The following is a 17569-nucleotide window of genomic DNA, read 5'->3' on the forward strand; positions in this document are numbered from 1 at the left end:
AAATCAAAAAGTTCAGTGATCTTTCGGGTGGCTAGCCAATCTATCCAATTACAAACTCGTTGTGTTCAAAAACAAAATTCTACTGAAATAGACATTTAGAGCAGTCTGAGACTATAAAAAAGTCAACGAAGAATAGAGTTTCAGAGTGAAAAAGATGAAGGAAAATGGGAAGACGCTTTCAACTTTTTGGGGGTGGGGGAGCACATGAGAGGGAGTAGAAGGAGTACAATGAAATTAGGGGGCGACATAATGAGAAAATTTGGGCAGTGGAAGATACTGGATGCATTCGGAGGACTATTCGAGAAATGCTAAATGAAAAAGAATGTGTATGGTTTTTTTTTTGGAATTGTAACTGTTCACACTGTGGGAAAAAGTTATATCCACATGATTGTGGAGCATATGGATTTTGTCGAAATTGATGTGTACTCACAATTGTTGATAGCAATATCACTTATTAGTGAAGACAATATGAGGACTGGTGAATACAAGAGGACCATTGAGCAATCGCTCAGTGGCTAGGCATTGGGACTTGAATCACTTCCATTCATAATCACCTCCTACACAGGAGGGGGAGAACAACAGAGAGTAGGCGAAAAGAAGGTCTGTCGCCCTATACCGGCAGACAGGCCGCATAGTTCAAACTGTAGATAAAACATCTAGTGTACACAGGACCACACAACACTAAATGCTCTAAAAATGATCCAAAACAACCGAACATCACAATAAAACACTCCAAAAAAATTTAGATTGTTCATAATTTCCGGTCGAAATTTTGGCAAATTTTGGCAAATTTTGAAAAATGTGAGCTCTTGACGAAATCCAAAGCAACGGCGCATGTCCCGACCCCTACAATTTTTTAATACAATTGATTAAAGGAAAATTACAGTAGAAAAAATGTTTTAAAAAAACAATTTTTTTTACCGACTTTCGATGTTTTCAGTGGCAAAAACTGTGTAATTGTCACTTTTTGACAGTCAACAAAAAATGTTCAATTTTTTTTTGAAATGTTTTATTATGGCATTCTGTCATTTTTGCACCATATTAAAATCTAGAATTTCGTCCACTTTTCTTTTTTGCAGCAGCTGGAATTAATTTTTTCTAAAATTAAGACCCAATAATCCATATTGTGGTAATTTATCCCGCGAACAGTATAAAATTTTTTTTGGTTTTGGCCCACTTTAAAAATGTTTGGAAATTTTTTTGGGAAGTCTCATTGAGAAACTTGGTAGTTTTATGCCTGTTTTGGGTCTTTTTAGGTTTAGTTTAACAAAATAAATCGACAAAATTTTTAGACTTTTTTAGGCAATTGCCGGATGTGTCTTAATTGCGAAAATTGTGAATTGCCAATTCAACGAATGAAAGATCAAAATCTGCACATTTTTATGAGTTGGTCTAGTATAAATCAGTTTTTCCTCCTTTTTTTGGGGATTTTTTTTGAAAATGTGTGGAATTCCAGAAAATTCCGAAAACTATGATTCTCGAAATTGCTAATTTTTTCCAAAAATGAATTTATTTGGCGAAAGGTATTTTCGAGAAACTAGATTTTTTGCCAGCACTGTATAGCGATGAAGTTGATGGGAATGAAATTCCAAATGCCAATTATGGTAACACGACCTGCTGTTAGAAATTCTCGTATATCTAGAATATCGTTCGTTCAAAAAAATCTGGTTAGTTTTTGAAACAAGTCCGCAACAATTTCCCAGACCATGATCAAGACCAGTAATTGTTGATAACAAATATTGTGCTAAATCCAAAATCCTGCCGCCAACATGAGTCTCGTGTGGGCACGAGTCACAGCTAAATAAACGTGAGGTGCAGGTGTCGGAGCCCCTTGACAGTCTGTATAAAAGCATAAATTTTGATTCGTTGTTCAACTCCCATTGATCATGTCTAAAAATCTGATATTTTCATTAATCTTGTCAACAGTTTTCATTGCAAAAGTGTCCGGCGTGGTTGACGATGCAACTCGACAAAAAGTTCAAGATGCTCTCCTAGAAGCATTGGCTAAAATCAGCTCTGTAACAGAACCATCAGTTCCAGAAGGATCCATAATCTCATCGCAGAATGCAAATGAAGACTCCAAGAAGTTGCAGTTCAACTCTGAAGTTTTAGAGTTAGCAAGTCAAATTCTTGTGGAAAAGTATGGAGTTGAAATACTAGATGCAGCAAACGTAGTGCTCCAGGAGCTTCAATCAGAAACTACCACCGCTGAAAGCAAGTGACAAAGATTCAACTTTTTTGAATTAAAGTAGTTTGTCTGATGCTGTTAATGAATAGATTCACGATTGTAAACTGTATGTTGAATTTTTAAAAAAAGTAAAATTTTTAAATCGGCAGTTTGCAGTTTGCCAATTTGCCAGAACTTTTTGAAATCCTTTTTAACCTCAAAAAGTTAAAAGAAAAGCCATTTGAAAAGTTTTTAATTCCGATTTATTTCAGTCAATATTACAGACAAATTGTGTACAAGACAAGTAACAATGCCATAAATACAAATGACAAAGTACATAAGGAACCCGTATTTCGATATCTCCATTGATTATGTGAATAAGAAGAAGAGTACTGTAGTCGTTTGGCAATGTACGAAGACGCGTATTCTCGTGAGCCAAATGGTGATGAAAAACAGTCTTCTGAGTTACATTTCTCCGTGGCACAAAAACACCAATGTTCCGTTATGTCGAACTATAATTATTGTTAATTGAGTTTTCATTTTCAAATTCAACTTTTAAATATTTTTGACAAAGTTTACCTCTTTTTCAACTTGAAAAACTTAAAATTAAACAAAAGATTTATGGAAGAATACAGATATTTATAGAAGTTTATAGGAGTTTTTTCATGTAGAAAATTTACAGATAGACATGTATAGAAAAGGTATAGGCATTTATAAAATTTTATAGAAAATTTATAGACTTTTTTCAGAAGTTTACAGTTTTTTTTTAAATTTTCTTGAAAATTCTTAAAATTTATAGAAAATGTATAGAAATTTATTGAAGTTTATAGAATTTTTTTCATATAGAAATGTAGTAGATAATTATAGAAATGTATAGAAAAGGTATAGACATTTATAGAAATTTATAGAATTTTTTAGAAGTTGACAGATTTTTTTCTGAAACATGTTTCAGAAAAGTTTTGCAGAAAATTTATACAATTTTTTAGAAGTTTACAGAATTTTTATTTATTTTTTAAGCTATTAATTAAAGTTACAGTATTGACCAATATTTAATTCAGTTTTGAGTATGCGATAATCTTTCGAGTCTCTCAAATGAGTTTTACAGCAGAACATCAAAGAAAAACCAAGCACGAATAGTCTATTGTGTACTTCTTTTGCTACAAACTTTTCTGAATAATAAAAAAGTTGTGTTACCTGATCGAAATCATGCGGTAGGTATTCTCCAACATGAGACGGCCGGGAATGAGCGCCTAGCCCCAAATGAAGATGCTGATCATCTGTTAGAAAACTTGCAGAACATCCTCGGCCAACACCTGGAATATTAAAAAATTGTTTTCACAGCTCATGGAAAATGGAAATTTCAAGAATTGTTTCGCAAAAAAATCGCATAACAAATAAACGCACCGAGAACTTTTGTGTGTCCAGTTTCCTTATTGGTACCATTCAGGTAAAATACAAAACACGTTGAATGGCAACTTTGTGTGAGATCGGAGATATAGTCTCTGAAACCAGTGAAACTTCTGATTAACATGATTAGAAAGAGGGTGGTCGCCACGTGAAATACCTGCTTGTACATTCAGGATCACTCGTTGATATGTCGTAGTTTCGTTTTAGGAAGAAGTGACGCCATTGCTGAATTATTCACTTTTTTTGAAACATCTTACTAAGTTTTGTAGCAAAACCTATGTATGAGTAATTTTAAAAAATTATCCCCTTTTCCAAAATTTTTTTTTTCAACATAAATTTTCCTTTCAGTTTTCGGTATTTATGTTTTTTTTCTGAATCCTCGAATTTTCTTTTTTTTTCTCTTGCTCTCCTCGGCCTAAGACTAAGCCCGAGCCTAAGCCTAAGACTAAGCATAAGCCTAAAAACAGGAAAATCCTAAGCCTAAATAGCTAACGCTCGCCACTGACGCCACGCTGACGCCTAATCCTAACCCTGAGCCAAAACCTAAACCTAAGCCTAATCCTAAGACTATGACCAAGCCTAAGCCTAATAACCCTAAATAGCGTCAGTGCTAACGCTCCCCCACTGACGCCAAGCCTATGCCTATGCCTAAGCTTAGACCTAGAGCTAAGCCAAAGCTGAAGTCTAAGCCAAAGCCTATCCGCACTCCAAAACATGTTCAATCGTGTTTAAAAATTACAGTGAATTTTTTTAAAAACAATTTTAGGCAATGATGGTTTTTGAGCAAAAAAAAAATTTGACAATGAAAAAGTAAATGAGTATTTAAAAAATGATAATGGCTTTTACTATTCTTAAGGTGAAATATTACAGTTTGGGCCTGACAAAATATGCTTTGATCTATTCAGGTTTACGACAAACATTAATATTGCAGAAAATGTAATATTTTATAAAATTTTTCAGAAACTTACCCAGACAATAAAATCATTTGCACATGAGTAACATTTTATTGCGTGAGCCGTATGCCACGTGGCAAACGTGAAAAATAAAAAGACAAGCCGGATCAGCGGAGATATTGCGCTCCAAAAGAGCATTGGAGCATAGCCAGAGACGTCTGAAAAAGAAAAAAAGAGAAATGCACTTTTTGTGAATTCGAGTGTTAATTTTGCAAAAAGTTTAGAGTGTTCGAACTTGATGTAGAATAATACAATATTTTGGAAAAGCCTGAATAAAAGAAGGATGGATAAGGCTAAGAGAAATAAAAACCTAGCGATTAAGTAAGGCGAGTAGTAGGAGTAGGAAGCACTGGGAGAGAGGGGGGGGGGCGGCTGAGAGAAGAGTATAATTGCATTTTGGGCTCTTCTCATCAACGCCTTTTTGTCGACTGCCTGTGATATGGATTCAGCGAAAATAAAAGAAACACGGATTTCGTTTTTGTAAATATTGAAAACTTAGATAAATAACTTAAAATCACGACTGTAGAGCACCTGATACGCGGAAATCGAAAAAAGGTACGCCGTTTTTAGTAAGAGATTATTCAGTGTTCAAATGATAGACTTAAGCTTAGATCTTGAAAAGTTAACATTTTGCAGCATTATATGTACATTTCAAGCGTTCATTATTAGTTTTTTTAAAATTTTTATTTCTTTTTTTCACTATTTGTGTGTGTGTGTGTTTGTGTGTTTTTTTTGTGAATTGTTGAATTATCTGAAACTTTTTTTCTCTCTCTTTCTCCAACTGCCCAGCCTATGCCTAAGCCTAAACCAAAGCCTGAGCCTACGCCTAAGCCTAAGCCAAAACCAAAGCCAAAGCCAAAGCCAAAGCCAAAGCTTCAGCCTGAGTCTAAGCCTCAGCCAAAGCCTAAGCCTAAGCCTAAGCCTAAGCCTAAAACTAATACTAAGACTAAGCCTGAGCCTAAGCCTTGGCCTAATCGCGTTGATCGGCCAACAGGAACCCCCTTAAAAATTTAAAAAAAAAACCGGAAAATCCTAAGCCTAAATAGCGTCAGTGGCGAGTGTAAGGCTACGCCCAAGCCAAGCTTGAGGCAACGCCTAAGCCTAAGCTTGAGCCTACGCCTAAGCCTAAGCCTGAGCCTAAACCTAAGCCTAAGCCTAAACCACAAAAAACATGAACATTTTTTCCAGTTCTAATTCCCAATTACCATCAATTATATTGCCGTGGTTCGGGAAAAAAATTCAAAAATAGTCCACATGTGTCAATGACGAAATTTCGATTCTTGAGCTTTTGATTTCTAAAGTTGCCTAATTCAAATATTTTTGGCAACTGACAATTCCGAAATTTAAAAAAACTATGCTTCTTCAAAATTTTGAATTTCCATCTAGCTGAGTATAAAAATATAAATATCTCAACTTAAATGGATGACACGCAAAGTAAGCTCAAGTGAAATGTCAAAAGGGTACTTGAATCCTTTTTTAACCGCCTATCGGCTATTATTCGTGCAAGCGTCAGAGGTCCGAAAAAAATTGGGCAATGAGTTTTATGACGGAAGAGCTAATCTGAATGCGGGAGGCCTCACAGAAACAAATTTCGCCCCAGCGAAAGTGGTGTTCATCATTCCCCACTACTAGGAAGAATATGTGTTCTCATCAGGATGTACTTGACACGCCAACGATTTACTACGAGAAATGAGTTTTGGAATGTGGCTGAGAAAATAGGAATATTATAGAACAGAAATAAAGTTTTGTGCAAAACCAAGATATGGGCGGAGTCGGTTTTTGAGCATTTTGTAGGTGGAGCTATATATAATAAGAGAAGGTAAAACCTCACTGGATTTTTTTTTAATTCTAAAGAAGAAACGGGAAATGTTTCAGAATTTGAAAAAAAACTATAAAAAAGTGAGGGAAGAGCTAAAAGAACAAGGCGAGGGGGGGGCAAATACGTCGATTCACGGGAGCCGTGAAGCGGAACATGATAGGAGAAGATGAAGTAGTAGAAAAGAGCAAGATGGAGCTCAACTTGGGACACACAAATGGACGCCCGAACCTCTTCACCGGAGCTGCTCCGCGTTCAGTGACGTTTTGATCGAATTGAAAAGACAGACGTGTGTAGAATTGGACTCCTGATGGATGCCGTTTTTGGTGGATGGCTGGGTAGATAGAAGGAATTTATTTTGATGGAAAAGGAGGAGGTATTATAAAATTGTGGCTTACATGCCAAAAAGGGTGAGTGGGAATGGGAAGATGTAATGAGAAAGATGTCCAAAAAGTGACCGACACTGAATATGGAAAATATTCCACTGAAACGGTTTTTCTAAATTTTTTCTAAACTAAAGTTATATAATTTTGCTTAAAAAAGGGTTTTTTGACAGTTCAATCGATTTTTTAGAACTTTCCAAGAAATGTGAACTTTTTGAGTTAATATGAGCATTATTGTAGATTTAGGCTTAGGCGTTGTCTTAGTGTTAGGCTCAGGCTTAGGCTTATGCTCGGCGGTGGAGAATGGAAGATAAAGAAATTCCAGAAACCTTAATAATTCAGAAAAAGAAAAAAATGAGACATTCCAAAGTCGGACAAAAAAAGCCATTTAAAAAATTGTCGAAACGTAAGCCTGGGAAAACTGCGAAAAGGCGAAAATTTCATAGAAATTTCTTCGGAGATTTTTTTCATAAGGTTTATATAAATTTTATCAGAAAATTATAGAACGATTTAATTTTTATTTCAAAAAAATATAATACATTTTCTCGTTGTTTTTCGCACGAAAATTCAATTTCAGGAGATTCATGACAGACATGACAACTTTTTGTCATGTCTGTTCACGACAGCCATGACAAAAAAGTTTGTCGGAATGTGGCGGTGGCAAAAAAAAGAAGATAAATATAAAAAGAACACACATAGCACACACAAATAGGCAGCAAAAAGAAGCAAAAAGAAGGTGTCACGGTGAGCGCACCGAAATCGTCGGAAATGCATGAAAAACTGCAAGGGAAAGTGTGTGCATTTTCATATCAAACCAGGGGGGGGGCAGAGCTCCAGTAGTCAACTCTTAGGCTTTTCTTATTTCGCCTCCGCTCTTTCTCCTTTTTTTGCCAACTGTTTGAAGTGAAGGAGGGTAAAAATGTTGCGCCGCCGGTCACTATGTCCTTGTCTTGGAATTTTTGATGAGCCAGAGAAATTTGACGGACGAGGGGGGAAAGTGGCTATTCGAATTTTTTATTCACCATTTTTGTTAAAAAAAATACTGAAGACGTTTTTTGATAATTTTGATAATTTTTCAAACAATTATAACTCCGAAACTAGAAAGGCTATCAAAAAATTTTCAACTAACAAAATATTTTTCATGACTCTGTCCATTTGTTTTCATGATTTAAAATTATTCATTAAAATCATGGCAAGATGTAAAGCGGCCGACATCTCGTGGGTTTATTATTGAGAATAATTACTTAAACGAATGCCTATTTATTTTTGAACTTGTTAGCCAGTGGGAATTTTGTCTAAATTATAATGATCCAAAACAACCAAATATCATTAAAAAAACACTCCAAAAAAATTTAGATTTTTCATAGTTTTCGGTCAAAGATTTGGCAAATTGCCAAAATTTTGAAAAAAATATGAGCTTTTGAGAAAATCTAAAGCATGTTCCGACCCCTGCAGTATTTTAATACAAATAATTAAAACAAAATTACAGTATAAAAAATGTAGGAAATAAAAAATTTTTTGTCGACTTCCAAAATTATGAGTGGCAAAAACTGAGTAATTGTCACTTTTTGACGGTAATTGAAAATTTTTAAAAATTTTTAAAGCAATTTATTCTGATATTTGGTCATTTTGGCACCATCGGAGTAGTTTTTAACACTTTTTTTTAAAACACAAATTTTTTTGAACAGTTTTATTTTGATATTCGCTCATTTTTGACATAAAAGTCCCAGCCTTGATTCAGCAAGTAAAAAAATACTCTAGAATTTTGAAACGAAAAGTTGTAAATTCTCCATAACTTCAGAAAATTTGCCTTAATCGTATCGGATCGATATAGGTATCGAAACTTATAATGCTCAAAAAATATTCAAAAAATTAAAATCGTGTAGTTCGTAAAGCTCAACAAAAACGAAGCGATAAGAGAACCCGAAAGATACAAGACAGAGTAGCCGCATTTCAAAATCTGTGACCATCAGTGGCATGCGGTAATTCAGTTGACTATCGTCGGGTGTCGAGTTGACAAGATTTCAATGTTTCTAAGGCAGGAGGGCAAAAAGAGAAACGTATGAAAAAGAAGGGAAAGGAGCAAAAAGTTTTGAAACTCTCTCTCTCTTTCCTCGTTTTCTCCAATACCACCGAGCCCCCCTTTTACATAGGTCCCCCACACCCTTCCCTTTAAACGAAAATCTTCTCCAAAATCTGCACTATTTTTTCATAGAAGCGGCATGCACACGCAATAGAGGGAAGGCCCTCCCATTTTCGATACATTTTGGTCATTGAAATGCGTTCCGGATGTCCGATAGAATTTGAGATTCTGTACGTTTTAAGAAGTGCCGAGCCTCCCTTTGAAATATTTCAAGTGGTGGTGGTGGTGGATATATAATGACTTTTTTTGAGGAGATAAAATGTGTGCAATGTATAAAATGGCTTTAAAAAAAAGCTGAAACCAAAACTTTTGTAATAGAATTTATGTTAGCGCCGGTTTATTATGCTTCGCTGGGATTTCAGAAACTGACTGGAATTTCGTAGAAATTCATTTAACAACCTAAAAACCTTCTCCATCTGTTTTCAGAAATTGCTGTTGATGCACTTAGAACATTTAGACGTGGTGTCAGAGTGTCCCATCCAGTTTGATCTACGTAGATCTACGAGAATCACGGAAATTTAAACGCAGACTTTTTAACTGATTTCGCATCATTAAGAACGTGCTGACTTCACTTCTTTTTTTGGGGAAAAATTATCGATTTTTTGTAGATCGAACAGTAATGGGACAGCCTGACACCACGTGCACTTGAGGGTTAATATACAATAGTGTGATAAAGCGGGCGAAAAGAGGATACGCAAAGAAACTAGTGTCTAATCGGTTCAAAATTAAAAAGAAAACATTACAAAAGAAATGTATATTGAACATTATGATTTTCACCTGATAAATAAATATATTGTTTATTCACTTACATTTGGCATATGTTTGAAAAATTTAGGATAAGTTTTAAAAATATTTATATTTTTTAAAAGCAAACATTCTCTAAACTCAAAAACCAAACAATTACGGCGAAGCCTACACACAACATTTTCTAAAGTTTCAGACACAAAAGAACAACAATGGCTTCCTCATACTCTTCCTCACTTCCCCTTTTTTGAACGTCGTTCATTTTGAAAAGAAAATAAAAGACGGGAGGCTTTTTGAACGTCACTGATCGTTAGGACTGGAAGACCAGAGAGCTATTTTTTTGAATTTTTTTTTTGAGAAAAAGTTTATTTAAAAAACGCTTTAAAAGATTTTGCGAATTATTCATTATACAGAATTTTCGCTCTGTTCGAGAATTTTGCAAGTTTAAAAAAAACTAAATTATGGATTGATGTAATTCATATTTTTTCTAAACTAAAATAGTATAGCTTGATAATTCTGACAGATGAACAAAAAATAAAATAAAAATTGAAAAAAAAAACCGAAAAAATATGTAAGGACGTCCGGCGGCACATTTTATGATTTGTTGGACGGCGATAAATCTGAAGAGGAGGAGCACGACGCCCCAGAGCAATGGCCTTCAAGAACAAAGGATTACGGAGGGGTGAAAGGGGGAAGGAAATAGGATTATACAGAAACTAGGGGCAAGGAAAAAAATCTAGAAAGCGGTGGTGCTGGAACACAAAAAAGAAATTCGAAAACATGTGTAGTTTGTAAAATGTATAGTTGTTTGCATTGAGATAGATACCCTGCTTCCTCTCAACAAATCCGGCTTACATAGTCGCGGTGGAGGAGTTCTATATATGAAATTATTTCAATTTTGGCGGCGGCGGGATGGTCCCTCAGGAGAAGTTGATGAACCCGAATGTGTAGACTACTATGTATATATTTATTTATGAGAAGGAATAAAGCTAGTCACATTGAGATGTGTATGTGGGGATATAAGTGAGAACATGAACAACATGTTCCTATTTTTCTCGCATTTTTTAGAATTGTGTTTTATGTGTTATAGCTAGGAAAGAAACTAGGTCTGTCTGCCATCATGCCAGCCTATTCATTTTTTCATGAACTGTGTAGTGTTCAATTACTGATCGCTCGCAGTAGGGCCGTTGAAGGTAGGTTGAAGGCCAAAATTAGCTACCTTGAAGGCATGACAAAAACCTAGATATCCAAAGTGGGGGCAGACTAGGCGTTAAAGGAAGGTAGGCGCCTTTGCAAGATCTCCCGGAAGTCCCTGAATTCAAAACTGTCAGTTTGCAGGTGTGTAAGGTTTCAATTTTTGTTCTTTTGTCAGCTATCGAGCTAAATTCGTAGTTTGCACGATGAGCATATAGGATAAGTATAGCATGTCAGAGCTTAAAACAAGTCGTCTTGATGTTTCAGTTTAGGATTGATTTTTGAATCATGAATCAAGGGTGACTATCGTGTCAAATTTATAACGAAAAATGTTTTAAAAAAATTACAGACAATTTACACTGAAAATTATTAATTAATCAGTTACCGTTTATTCTCTAACGAGGAAAGTAGAAAGAATTCTTCAAAAATAGGGAAACCCCGAAAAAAATATTGACAAATCGAAACATGTAGGTTTTTTCGATATTCCTAAAAAACTGAAAAACCTACACCCTTGTTATTTATGTGGTGTTACAACATTGGGTATTAAAAATATAAAGGAAGTGTTTCAAATGTCAAATTTTAACAATGAATTATTTTTCAAATCTTAATCCATGCTATTTTCAGCTATTTAATTGTTATCTTTAACAAAAAAGGTACTATTCAACTAATCCCAAGAACGACGGAAGAAGTTTTGATAAAGGGAGTTTTTAAGTTTTCAAAAATCAAAGAAACGGCTGAATAAAATTTGAACTCCCGCTGAAGTTAGTGACGTCATTTTTGATAATAAAAAAATCATAAATTTTTACAGGTCATTACGAATTATTTTCTATCATTTAAAGCAAAACAATTTTGACTCTGCTCCACCTTTAATTTCGAAAAAAATTTCTTTGTTTAAAGCTGGAGTATGAAAAATGTAGGAAAAACATTTTTTTTTGGTCGACTTCCAAAATTATGAATGGCAAAAACTGAGTAATTGTCACTTTTTGACAGTAATTGAAAATTTTTAAAAATTTTTAAAGCAATTTATTCTGATATTTGGTCATTTTGGCACCATCGGAGTAGTTTTTAACACTTTTCCCACTGGCATTACTCCACCTTTGTTGTTTCAGCTATAGTACCATGGCAATTATAAGCTATGGTAACTATGGTAATTTATTTTTGGAAAGCAAAAACAAATATTGAGGACAATTTAAAATCTAAGACACGTACTCTATTGACGAAATATAAAAATACAATAAGAAGTTCGCAAAATTCAAGAAATAATCAAAGCTTTTAATATGAATATACTGATCCATTTTGAAAAAGGACAAAAAGCTGAGCACGAGATAAGTAGAAGTACGAGAGACACTAACACTCTCTTAACACTAATGAAACCCTATGCAACTGGCGCATTTAACTTGTGGCTTGTTCTTGAATTATTCATCTCTCGCTCTTGCTCTTTCTTAACTTTTGAGGGGTTAGTAAACGCAAAAATAGTGGCAAGTGAGCACTAGTGAACATGAAACGAGATAATTAAATGTAATAGTGGGACGTTAGTAGTGTTCAAATACGATTGTGAATTATTCAGAATGCTTTGAACAGAAATTCGGGGCCTGGCGACCACGAAAATAGGAAAAAAGAATAAACACCTGTTCAGGGAATTAGTGAACGAATTTTTCTGGCGAAGCTTGTCATTGGGAAAACATTGGGATTTGAGAGCGAAAAGAGAACACGAATGGGTATTTTGTCCGAGGGAAGAGTTGGATAATCTATAATTCCAGATTTTTCCATGAAACCATGAAACTAGAACTAAAATATGTTTTTTTTAATGTATTATTTTCTGGTTTGTGTATTTGTAGAAAAATTCAATTGTTTTTTTTTTGAATTTTCAATTAGCAACATTAAAAAAATTGTCCTTCATTCCGTTAAAATCTCCACAGTACTCTTAATTTTTTCCAAACTACTGCTACACGTTTGGCATTTCTATCCCCATCCAAAAAATCCACTTGTGCTCAGATGCTATATTTTTCTTGTCACTTGTCATTCTACCAATAAACAACACCCGAATCACTAGCTGTTCATCATTCTATGAACACACTGAAAATAAACAAAAACATCCGGAGTAAAGCAACAAGAAAACTGATGATGATGTTGTGTAAGATGAAGCCGTCTATATGGATGATTCTGAGCAACTAACAAGAAAGAAAACGAATTGAGAACACCTGCCTCCGCGAGATGAAAAGATGAGATGAGATTGACAAAACGTGACTGACAGGTTGAAAGTAAAGGCTCCCGACAAATTATTAAGCGATGCGTTGTGGTTTGGGTCCTCGGGGGACAAGTGGCGTTGGACAAATTATGGAGAAGTTTTGAGGGGAAACGAGAAACACCTGCCTTGGAGTTACCTCCGATCTAATTTTGAATATGGCTGCCACTCAACTGGTGGTTGTGAGAAAAAGCTGATTAGGAATTTGAATGAGTTTGTGGTCATAAATTTCCATTTCAAAACAGAAAATTTTTCATTAAAAATGTTTCGATTTACTTTGGCATTTAAAATTTTCAAACTTCAAAAAGTTTTGAACTGAAGTTTTTTTTAACTTTCAAAGTATTTTAAAATTCTTTATTTTATTTTTTTTGCAGGAAACAATACAAATTAGGGGTGGGCGGCAAACGATTTTTTTCCGGCAAATCGGCATTTTGCCGGAATTGCAGAAAAATGGCATTGCCAAAAATGTTCGGTAAACTGTGGTTTTGCACTTTTTTTTTTTGGAAATATAAGAATTTCAATTTTAATCGGCATCTATTGTGGAAAGTAAGCAAATTCTATGCAAACATCTAGAAAAAAACGGGAAAATAATTTCAAAAAGGCACAGATTTTTTGTGTTCCCGTCCTATAAAAATTCCCTCAAACAAAATTGACGGTAAATCGACAATTTGCAAAAAAAAAACAAAGTTTCGGGCAAATTGCCAAACCGACAATTTGCCGATTTGCCGAATTTGGTGACAAAAAAATTGCCGAACCGCAACTGTCTATATGCTATACATAATTGCTACACGTCAAATTGGCAAATTGCTGGTTTGTCCATTTGCCGAAAGCTTTGATTTTTGCCAAAAAATTGCCGATTTCCCGTTTACCGAGCATCAATTTGCCGGATTTTTTTTACGTGTGAAGAACTAATGAAAAAGAAAACATCACTTTTTTCAAAGACAAAGTATGAAACAGGTTGATCTCTAGCAGGTAATTTGATCTAACCTTTCATCTTCAATATTTTAAAAATAAGGATTTCAAAAAAAAAGTTTCAAAAAACTTCCTTGGCTCCACACATTGATCGAAATTCTCGGACACAGAGAAAAATGAAAAAGTGTTGTAACGTGATCATTTTGTGTCCCGAGGCGGTGGCGGTGATTACACATGTTTCCCGTCACCATCACCGCGTCCCGAAAAATAATGACATGAGCAACAGGTCGACGAGAGGAGAAAAAGCAGGAAGAGAATGAGGACACATCCATTTAACACACGGCTCCAGCGATGATGATGGAATGACATGTACACTTGTTCTTCGAGAAAAAGATAAAAACAATGCGACAAGTAAAGATATCAGGAAACAGGATGTTTTATTTTGACTTTGAACCCAGATAAAATTCAGAACACATGTTTTTAACTCTTTATGATATTAAAACTTATACGAAGAATGTTTGAATTTTTGAAAATTATTTACTAATAGAAAGAGGGGGAGTTTTGTGAACGCTTCTTGTTAAACGGACTACGCTCTGTGGGAAAATTGCTTTCAATCACGCCTTGGGGTCACAATGACCGAATATCATGATGAAAAAATTCAAAAAAAAATTCAATATTTTAAATATATGATTTTTTGAAAATTGATAAAATAAAATCTCAGTTTCCCCCCCCCCCCCCCCCCTAATTCCTATTTGAATTACCGCTAACTGATCTCGCTTGCGCGATTTTTATTTATTTGAATAATTAAAATTGTTTTTTATTTTAAAGGCGAAGTACCGAAATCTGGGAAATATTTTTAAATGACTCCAAATTTTCCCCTAATTCCGAATATCTATGTGAAAAAACTCAAAAAAAAAATTGCCTGATTTTATATTTGAGATTGAAATCGCGAGCTCAAATATAAAATCAGAGAAATTTTTTTGAACTGTTTCACTTCGGATATTCGGAATCAGAGGAAAATTCGGAGTCATTTGAAAATATTTCCCAGATTTCGGTACTCGATCTTTAAATGTTTGTTTATTTTATAGATTGCGTTTTAAACAATTTCCAAGATTTGCTCATTTCTTATGCAGGTTTACCCTAATTACTGTATTTCAAATTTTTTCGATACATTAAGCTGGCTGAAGTAACATGAATTCGGTTGTATGATTTAAAAACCAGAAAAATGTTTGAATTGGAAATTTTTTTTGTGAACAATGGGTTTTCAAAAGTTTTTACAGCAAAACGCATAGTTGGAAATAATCTCAGTCATTGAAATTCTTATGGGTTTTGTGATTTCTTATGAAACACATTGTTTACGAATATTGTAGTACTTAAAAAATTTATGTTATAACTAGAATTACAAAAAAATGGAGAACAATTGACATTTTGAATAATATGAAAATAATGCACTTTTCATTTAAAAAAAATCATCTTGCTTAAAAAAATCATCTTTAGAGTTATTCCATCTGAAAAACTTGTAAGTTTACCGAAAAACGCCGTTCATTATTTATGATCTGACTAACATCTTGATCTCCGCTTCCAAAACAGTTTACCTAATTCTAGATAAAAAATTATTAAACTGGAGAGTCTGAAAGAAAAAACAAAGAGATACAAAGGATATATGGCAAAGAGAATGTTGAATCAGGAGAATAGAAAGACGTGTATCCGATTTCAGGTCGCCGACCCCCTCTGAGGTAATCGGAGACATGAATCCGTCAAGTTGACTTTCTTTTTTGGTATGTATCACTCTGAATTTTGTTTTTAAAGAGAGAGAGTATTTTTTAGAGTTACTTGGAGTTTTTTGGAGTGGAAAACAATTTTTTTTGAATAATACGTGGAACCTAGGCCACCAAATATTCCAGGCTATATGTACAAAATTTCAAATAGACTCCAAGAGTTTTTGAGAACTCAAAATGGAGTTTGGATTTTGATTAAAATGACCGAATACATATAAAATTTATTTACATTTTAGAGGATTTTTTTTTCAATTTTGCAACAAAAAAATTTCAATGGCAAAGCTGACCATGGCCACTTTTTTATAGTTTCAGACAAATTCAGCGTTTTTAGGTTGTTGTGTTGTTTTAAATGTGACGTTTATAATTAAAGATGGAGTAGCGCCAACGATGAAATGTTTTAAAACATGCCTATGGTACCAAAATGACCGAATATCATGATAAAAAATTCAAAAAAATTTTCTAAATTTTATATGATTTTTTGAAATTTGACAAAATCTCAGTTTTTGCCTAATTTCTATTTGAATTACTGCCAATTGGGCTTGTTCGATGGAGCGCGCTTGCACGTTTTTGAATTTATTTATTTTATTTTTGTTATTTCCCACCGATTTTTAATGTTTTCGGTGTATTTTTGCTTGAATTTTAGAGAAAAAGTCGAAATAATTGCAAATTTTTGATTAAAATGCAAGCGTACAGGCGTAAAAATAAAAAAAGTAACGCGTTTAAACGATTTCGAACCTGAATTAATTAATTTCACAGATTTACGCCTGTACGCTTGCTTTTTAATCGAAAATGTGCAATTATTTTGAAAATAGTTGAAATCGCCAAGAGGAATTTCACCGCAGCGCGTGGAAAAATGTCTGCATTTGCGCGTGATGGTGTTTGCACAAAATACACCGAGGGGTCGAGCCAGAAACCCTTGCGAAAATATTAAAAATCGATGGCAAATAACAAAAAATAAAATAAATAAATTTAAAACCATGTAAGCGCGCTCCATCGAGCAAGTCCAATTGGCGGTAATTCAAATAGGAATTAGGCAAAAACTGAGATTTTTTGTCAATTTTCAAAAAATCATATAAAATTTAGAACATTTTTTTAAATTTTTTTTTCATGATATTTGGACATTGTGGTACCATACATACCTGTGCGGCATTCGGCATTCGGCATATGCCGATGCCGGCATAATGCCGGTTTTTGGAGCACGGCATATGCCGTTATGCCGATTTGAAAATTCACGGCATATGCCGAAAATGACGTTATGCCGAAAAATAAAATGACCGGCATAACGGCATAATGCCGACATTATGACGGCATTATGCCGTTTTTTTTTGCATTTTTGGCTTTGGTTTTTTTTTGTCAAAAACTATATTTTCACAATTTTCGTGTATCCGATGAAACATAAAGATTATGCAAATAGTAAGGTTTCTACGCAGATTGTTCCATTTTTGAGATTTCTTGAAGCTTTTTGCTCGAGCATTTGGAAAATTTCTGCAACAATTTTGGCTTGACTCGAAAATTGTCTGAAAATGCACCAATATGTTTCAAGGCGTGTACATTAAAGGGGGAGTAGAGTTTGTGGGTATTTTGTTTAAAGAGACTAAAACTGGTCCAAAACCACCGAATTTCATAATGAGACTTCGCAAAAAATTTTCACAAATTGCCGGTCAAATTTTCGAAAAAAAAGAGCCAAATTTTGCTAAAAGCTAAAATTTCGCACACTTTTCTTTGCCACAGCTGCTGGGTTTATGTTTTTCTGAAATTATCATCCTTTAATCCTTATTTTAGTAATTTATCTCGCGGAAATTCGTTGATTAAGACAACTTTTAGGCC

At 34.3% G+C, this 17569-nt stretch overlaps 2 protein-coding genes and 1 non-coding gene across 4 annotated transcripts; 2 read left to right on the top strand and 1 right to left on the bottom strand.

Annotated features, from left to right (window-relative positions):
- Positions 1-1886: 1886 nt before the first annotated feature.
- F16B3.2 (uncharacterized protein) lies at positions 1887-2222 on the top strand (the record flags this gene model as incomplete). Its single annotated transcript, NM_071002.9, has 1 exon — positions 1887-2222. One exon carries the CDS (start codon positions 1887-1889, stop codon positions 2220-2222), a length of 336 nt encoding a protein of 111 aa, NP_503403.3.
- A 188-nt stretch (positions 2223-2410) lies between these two features.
- Positions 2411-4689, bottom strand: F16B3.3 (Homolog of Odr-2 (Two)). Of its 2 annotated transcripts, none has more exons than NM_001269068.4 (5): positions 4543-4689; positions 3732-3799; positions 3572-3687; positions 3362-3480; positions 2411-2679 (listed from the first exon to the last, which is right to left on the bottom strand). In NM_001269068.4, the coding sequence occupies exons 1-5, from the start codon at positions 4663-4665 to the stop codon at positions 2446-2448; spliced, it is 660 nt and encodes a 219-aa protein (NP_001255997.1). In that variant the 5' UTR covers positions 4666-4689; the 3' UTR covers positions 2411-2445. The 2 variants fall into 2 exon arrangements, with proteins under 2 accessions (NP_001255997.1, NP_001255996.1); NM_001269067.3 differs by having other exon boundaries at positions 3572-3669; positions 4543-4687.
- Positions 4690-13217: 8528 nt separating this feature from the next.
- On the top strand, positions 13218-13306 carry Y75B7AL.9. The gene has a single exon (NR_102008.1). It is a non-coding gene; the product is annotated as a small nucleolar RNA Y75B7AL.9 (small nucleolar RNA).
- The last annotated feature ends 4263 nt before the right edge of the window (positions 13307-17569 follow it).

This window comes from Caenorhabditis elegans, chromosome V, assembly GCF_000002985.6.
Source record: "Caenorhabditis elegans chromosome V".
Lineage (NCBI taxonomy): Eukaryota > Metazoa > Nematoda > Chromadorea > Rhabditida > Rhabditidae > Caenorhabditis > Caenorhabditis elegans.

Coding starts and splice junctions, on each gene's coding strand:
- F16B3.3 (NM_001269068.4), bottom strand. CDS start 4,665: ATGCTCTTTTGGAGCGCAATATCTCCGCTGATCCGGCTTGTCTTTTTA. Junction 3,800..4,542: donor CAAATGATTTTATTGTCTGG/GTAAGTTTCTGA, acceptor TGAATAATTCAG/CAATGGCGTCACTTCTTCCT. Junction 3,688..3,731: donor GATCCTGAATGTACAAGCAG/GTATTTCACGTG, acceptor CATGTTAATCAG/AAGTTTCACTGGTTTCAGAG.